The following is a 7478-nucleotide window of genomic DNA, read 5'->3' as shown; positions in this document are numbered from 1 at the left end:
GGGGATGGGGGGTTCGAGAAACAGAGGACAGTGACTAAAAGCCAATTAATTTGCGAAAGCGGTGATGTGTGTCAGCTGCCTGTTGACATCAGCCCAGATCTCTGCTCACAGCTCTGCTAATGCCCTCCTCTCTTCCCTTCGCTTCTCAACATCTCCCTCCATTTCTTTTCCATTCATTCACATCTCAGCTCTTTGCTTTAGAACTCTCACACTTGTCCTGATTATTTACACAGAAACGCACAAGAAGACACTGATGTGTAGCCTTGCACCGCTACATACAACCCTGCTCAAACAAACCAACACACAAACACTCACAAAATCAATAATCCTGCTACACAGGCCTTTGTGAGAGCAAACCATGCTTCATATCAACCTTATTTTTAACGTAAGACTGGGCATGGCCATAAATGTGTGAATTATAATGAATGATTTTGCAAAAAATAAGGTCATTTTTTAATTCAGATGTAGTTATTTGGATTTATTGTTCACATTGTATATTTCTTTTTGTTTGTTTTGTTTAGGCTACCTTCATATTATGTTTCTGACTGAATGTGGGACACGTCATAATAACGAATGCCCAACTCAAACTCTCTCTCTCTTTTTTTTTTACAGCACCTCTGATTTATATCAGAAATTCTCTTATTAAAGAAGAAAATGGCAATGTCCATGACTGTATCATTGGAGAAAGCATAATTGCCATATTTGGTTGCCTCGAAAAGACAATCATAGTGGGCCCAGTGGTTGATTATTCCATAAACTTTAGGGAAACTACCTGGTGTACATTGGGAAAACTAATTTATTTTGGTGAATTGGTTCAAACTGTCTGTTTCAAATAAATTCAAATTCGTAAATTCTTTTATGTTATCGGCCCATGTGAACAAGGCAACAAGTAGTTTTGGCCAAAAAAAGGTAAACATTGCTGTTTATACCACAGGGCTGTTGAATGCTTGATTCTGACTGGTTGACGAACATTCTAACATGTGCTATTATGGTTACACTTTCTTTCGATAGTCCACTTTAGACATAGATATGTATACGTAGATTCCACATTCAACCACTCCAGGCATGTCAATGCGCCCATCATCTTAGAATGGTCACTGTGTCGTAACCAGTGTTGGGCAGTAACGCATTACTTAGTAACGCGTTACTGTAATTTGATTACTTTTTTAGTAACGGAGTAATTTAACGTGTTATAATTTTCAAAATAGTAATTAGAGTATAGTTACAAGCCGAGGTCTCTATACGTTACTGCCGTGTTACATTGCTGACAGAATGCAGTGTTTTATAAGTTACAGATTGTAAAAAGGATGTAGCATACGCACTGTCGAGTCAAGTGCAGAGGATTAGAGACCTGCTCCCGCGAGACCCGACGCAACAGACTGCGGCGTGGGACAAGAAGGGGCAAGTGCTGGTGCGGGCGGGTTTCGTTTGTGTGCGGGATGCGAGTAATCAGTAATCAGTAATTTGATTACATTTTCAGAGTAACTTGCCCAACACTGGTTGTCACTCACAGTAAAAAAATGAATGACTTTTCTAGATTCCACACCATGGCGCAGCCTCTGGCTGTAAAAACCACAGAGATTTAAATTTTAAATAAACTTTCACAGGTGAGAATGTGTTGGTTTGTGTTTTATATAAGTATTAACTCAATATTACAGGTTTTTAAACTTTTTTTGCAACTTTTTAATATTGTGTTAGCTATTGCCTCCGTCTTGTTGTATTGTGTTAGTTTTGCAAAATCATCTGGTGAAGTCTATTGCAGATGTAGATATGCATACATGTGTACAGTATAACTACGGTTGAAGACGAACAGTCAACTTGCTCTTGAGTGTTCACGAACTGGCTTTGACAGTTCCAATGTTTTACATATGTATATGTATGGCTTACATATAGCGGCCTAAGAATGAGGCATCTATTTATGTAAGTCTATGACATTAAAGATTCTACTAACCATAAGTAACTTTGAATCTACATGTCGACTAACTGTCATTAATTTGCAACTACATCTCAACTAATTCTCATCACAATATTAATAGACTGTTAGGTTAGGGTTAGAGTTATAGCCATCAAAATGACAATTTCTATGTTTTTCCAATGAAATTACATTTTATGATCTATTATTAATTGAATTTAATTATTGAATTTAATTTTTAGTGGCAGAAACAGTATGAATAAACAGATGAATATCTGATCATTCATACCAATGGAGCACTGGAGACGATTTATAATGTTGGGTGAATAGAATCATTGCCTCGATTGTGCCCATGAGCAAGACATGCCACTTCTACATGTAGATTCTGTGAGGGAACATTCCTTCCTGCCTCAGGCAAACTTTAAGTGCTACTGGACTTGCTAGACAGAGCAAAGCGCCCCCTTTGAATTTCACCTCCAAAAATCACTGTGATGTCGAACTCTGCCTGGAATTAAAACATGGTAAACAGAGCGAGACTTTGCCCATTTTCTCTCTACCTGTCAGAATGCGTAAAATGGCCCATGGCAAACTATTCATCTTTCATTTGAGTGGGACCAGAAGAAAAATCTGAGTTTCAGCAATGGGGTGAATCTGTGATGCGCATCTGACATGCTTCAGAATGGCTGGAGAATGGTGAAGTTTGACAATGTTTCCCCTCAGGCAGTCTCTATAATTATAAACTTCCTGCTTGGGTAATGCACTAATTATAATTTTTACAATAAATTAAGCATCGCTCTTCTGGTTCAGCATGTACAGATACACACACACACACACACACACACACACACACACGAATACATCATACAGTGTAAATAGTGACATGCAGTTTTTCTGTCTGGTCTATTTGTGCTGTTTTCAGAGACACATTCAATCATTGTACATTTTCAACTTTAATATGTTAATTATGAGCCCGTCAACATCTCTGGAGAGTATTCTGCACTCAGGTGAAAAACTCTGCAAAGCAGTGTGTGCGTGTGTGTGTGTGTGTGTGTGCAATTAACCAAACAAAGGTACAAATGTCAACTAATTTATTTCTTGTTGTTTGTTTATTCTACAGCTGTTCATAGCTTGACTATTGTCAACTATGAATCAAATGCAGATTAAATGCAAAGTGACAGTTAGCATACAATATTCCTGTGTGTAAATATGTTGCTATGTTTTTTTCACTACAATATGTATGACTAAAATAAATGAGTAAAGTATGTTGATGTTCTGTAAATGCAGCTTTGTTAGTGGTAAGATCTAAATATTAACTAACCTCAACATGTTCAGTGTTTTAATTCATTCACACAGCTGCTTCTTTTACTTTCTGCATCAGTGACGACAACACCTCAATTTCTTACTAAGCTTATCCTTGGAGGAAAAAAGTAAACTTTTTATATAGAAAATTTAAAATAGAATATATAAAAGTGTGGACATATTGTAATGTTTTCAACACTCACTTGCATTAATTGCAATTAAAACCAGTTAAACTCTGCGGACCCGGATATTCTTTACAATGAAACCATTTTTTTTCATTTCCTCCATTGTATGTGTGCAGGGTAAACATTTGAATTTGAGTATGTTAAATTTAGGCGAAAATACCAAAAAACGCCCCGAGCTTAAGTGGTTTTAAATGAAAATGTATCAGATTACATTTAAATGCAGTAGCAGTAGAACTTAGGTACAGATTTATATATAATTCCATAATTACCACTATAGTCTTTGAAGGTACAAGTGCGCATTCAAAACAATTAAGGGCACTTCTTTTTCACCATGGTATTACTGACTCAAATCCATATTATCATTCAAATTTACGATGCAATATACAATGCTAAAACTACTCGACCGCATAAAATCTGACTTACGTTTAAATTCGCACAGGATGATATGATGCAGGGCTCCTCCCCAGGTTCCATAGTTGTTTTAGGGATGCTGGCAGTGAGCTCAAGATCAGGTTTCACTGAGCCTGTAGTAGGCTGAGGATCAGGTTTGGGTAGCGACCCATAGCCGAAGGCCTGGATAGCATTTCCTGTGGGAAAAGAAAGGGGAAAAAACCCATAGATTCAAAGCACATTTTCATAAGAAAATGTTTCCGCAGAAAGTCAGAGAATTTAACTCGCCAGATTCCTTGAGAAGAAAAGTAATGTCTTCTTCTCCAAGTTTGTTAAGAGCGAGGTATAGTTATCTGTATTTGGGGGTCAGCAGTTCAGTTAAATGCTAATTCTGCAATGCGGATTTTGAATCAGTTAATTGCTAGAAAAACAAAACAAGACACGCATCATCTCACCACACACACACACACAGGCTGTCTTACAATTATGTGAGCTGGCTTGCTGTCTACTGCCTCCATGAGCTTGTATCTACTAAAACACTCTTAATAGTCAACAAGTTCACTAACCACTGTTTACCAACAGCGTAAGAATAATGCTGCTAATATGAAGCAGACAGGAGATATGACTATTCAATTCAAAAGAGTTTCTTATTAGCATGTTGCTAACATCAAACCTCAGGACACAAATTTGTTTACTGTTTATTGCTTTCCGCTAATGACATACATTTATAACATTTCATAAATTTTGTCTGCCAATCTTGGATGTATATTGCAATTTATTACGCGATCTTGTTTGCAAAAAGGACATATGTAATGGTACCTTGCAATTCACCCATAACAAGTTATTGTTAACTTTGGTTAACTGTCACTTGAAAGTGTCTACGAAAGCATCACACTAGATTTGGTGACAGAGCCATGATTTACATGAAATCCATGCAAATTACACCGTATCCATGCTTGTTTTGACTTGAGAAATCTCTCTCAGCAATCTCACAGTGGGATATCGGATGAAATGTCTCCTGAGCTAATGCCTGAAGCTCTGTAGCTTATTATCTTATGTTTTCGTTTTCCGCTGTGTTATTTATTTAACTCTCTGGAAGATATTGCTGACAAGCAATCAAACATCATCTTCGATTGTCTTTTATTTGCTTCCTAATAATTATATTTTTATTTGCCTATTTCTAATAATGCATTTTTTATAACCATTGATACAGAAAGTCTGTTGAGGGATAGTAAAGTTGTTCTTTCCCGTGTTTTGTTTTGTTTTCTACCAAAAATCCTCTTTCACAGAACTGGCACTTGTTCAACATTTGTCAAACATGAATAATCTGTCTGTCTGTCTGTCCTCTTTCTTCTCAGCTCTCAAATACATATGTCCCCAAATAGACGGATCAACAAAATAATATTAACACTATTTCCCAAAAAAACTGACCTTTTCTTGTCAACTTAGCAGGAAACCGCTTCAGTGTAATCTATGGGTTTTTTCCTTGAGCATAACGCAGACAAACAATCTTGTACCTAACTGCATAGAAACAAGATGATTTCGGCACAGCTATGAACCATGATTTGCTACATGCTTTTGCTAGAGAGCATTTGATTGGACAAATTATTATTTTTTTTTTTCAAAATTTTGCCCATCTTCCATGTGGAGAAAGACTGTAAAACTTAAATGTGTATATCTTCTAAAGACTAGCTTAGTCACTGCTTAGGAGAACACTAGCATATATATTGTCTCAAAGCTAAAGGTATGGTCACATTAGCGAATTTTGCAGGAAAAAAAAAAGCCTATTGTCAATAGAGTAGTGATATATGAAGCACAGCTCACACAGAAGTCTCTTTCAAACCAAGAAACTTTCTGTTGGTCAACACGGCAAATCCACGTGACCAACTTGAACCCGTTGCAAAATCTGTATGGAGAAATCTTTCACCCTCCCATAAAATTCACAGTTACTTGGATTCCTATTAAAATGACTGGATTTCTCCCACAAAAATTGGTGAACAAAGGTAAATTCTTAACACACAGACTAAAAGCCACAATATAATTTAGATTTAGTCTATGTAATGCTAGGAGTATTCAATGCTAAGGAATGAACATGTTACACTACATCTAAAATCTGTAAATCTAGATGACCAATGAATGAATGAATAAATTTAATTAGATTATATTTTTAAAATAAGCCATAAAGCTCAGTTTAAATGACTGAACTGACACATTATCACTATGAAATACCAAAAAAGGAGTCCTGTAGCAGCACATGATAACAAGTCAGGCTGGAAGCCTTATTTAGCCTCAGCCTACATGTTTACTTTCTGCTAACAAGCATGACATTAGTTACAAAACAATCAGACATTTATTATTCTGGAGGTGGGTAGAGCTTCCACACATGGAATGAATTTTCTAATGGAAAGTAAAGACAAAACATGGCAGGTTTCAAACATTGTCACCTTAGCTGCAGCATTCAAGTTTAAAAAGTAGTAAAGAAACCTATTTCTAAACAGACGCATGCTCATATAAGTACCGCAGCCTCAATTGCTTATAAATTCTGAATTAAATGTAAATGCTGAAAGCTAAGTGGCGAGTGAAGCTCGCAGACTTTGCAGACGAAAAGCTGTCATAACAAAAGAAAAAAGACTTACGGAGACAATTGTTTTCTCTGAAGTCCTGCAGAAATTTCTCACACTCTTCCTCCTGATTCCCGCTGCCTCTACAGGTACACCAGGGGGTGATGGTGAAGTTTGAGTGACCTGAGTCCATGTAGTTAGGAGTCATATCTGTACCTATAGGGAAAACACATCAAATGAAATATGTCATTCTAGGTTACTGAATAATGTGTATCACAGTGAACTATTAAATCAGTGTTTCTCAACCCTGGTCCTGGGCACCCCTCAGCACTGCACATTTTGTGTGTCTCCCTAATCAAACACACTTGATTCAACTCATTAGCTCATTAAAAGAAACTCCAGGACCTGAAATGGGTGTCAGATAAGGGAGACATAAAACATGTGCAGTGTTGGGGGGCGCTCAGGACCAGGGTTGAGAAACACTGCATTAGGTCAAATTTATATTTTATTTGTCTTCTTGTCATTTATCTTCTTGATCAATGAATGAGTCAGAAACCAAATATGTGACCCTGGACCACAAAACCAGTCTTAAGTCGCTGGGGTATATTTGTAGCAATAGCCAAAAATACATTGTATGGGTCAAAATTATCAATTTTTCTTTTATGCCAAAAATCATTAGGATATTAAGTAAAGATCTTGTTCCATTAAGATATTTTGTAGACTTCCTACCGTAAATACACTGAACAAAATTATAAACGCAACACTTTTGTTTTTGCCCCCATTTTTCATACGCTGGACTCAAAGATCTAAGACTTTTTCTATGTACACAAAAGGCCTATTTCTCTCAAATATTGTTCACAAATCTGTCTAAATCTGTGTTAGTGAGCACTTCTCCTTTGCCGAGATAATCCATCCACCTCACAGGTGTGGCATATCAAGATGCTGATTAGACAGCATGATTATTGCACAGGTGTGCCTTAGGCTGGCCACAATAAAAGGCCACTCTAAAATGTGCAGTTTTATCACACAGCACAATGCCACAGATGTCGCAAGTTTTGAGGGAGCGTGCAATTGGCATGCTGACTGCAGGAATGTCCACCAGAGCTGTTGCCCGTGAATTGAATGTTCATT

General features: G+C 37.0%; 1 protein-coding gene across 1 annotated transcript in view; it reads right to left on the bottom strand.

The window, feature by feature from the left end:
* The window catches only part of LOC107684516 (GDNF family receptor alpha-2-like), a 49801-nt gene that overhangs the window by 7075 nt on the left and 35248 nt on the right, over window positions 1-7478 (bottom strand). The window contains exons 4-5 of the mRNA XM_016480789.1: window positions 6423-6563; window positions 3820-3983 (exon numbers count right to left, since the gene is read on the bottom strand). Coding sequence (XP_016336275.1) covers window positions 3820-3983; window positions 6423-6563 — 305 coding nt within the window. The remainder of the gene's footprint in view (window positions 1-3819; window positions 3984-6422; window positions 6564-7478) is intronic.

This window comes from Sinocyclocheilus anshuiensis, unplaced genomic scaffold, assembly GCF_001515605.1.
Source record: "Sinocyclocheilus anshuiensis isolate Anshui unplaced genomic scaffold, SAMN03320099.WGS_v1.1 scaffold1, whole genome shotgun sequence".
Lineage (NCBI taxonomy): Eukaryota > Metazoa > Chordata > Actinopteri > Cypriniformes > Cyprinidae > Sinocyclocheilus > Sinocyclocheilus anshuiensis.
The sequence above is the reverse complement of the archived record's forward strand: the minus strand, read 5'-3'. Positions and strand labels throughout refer to the sequence as shown.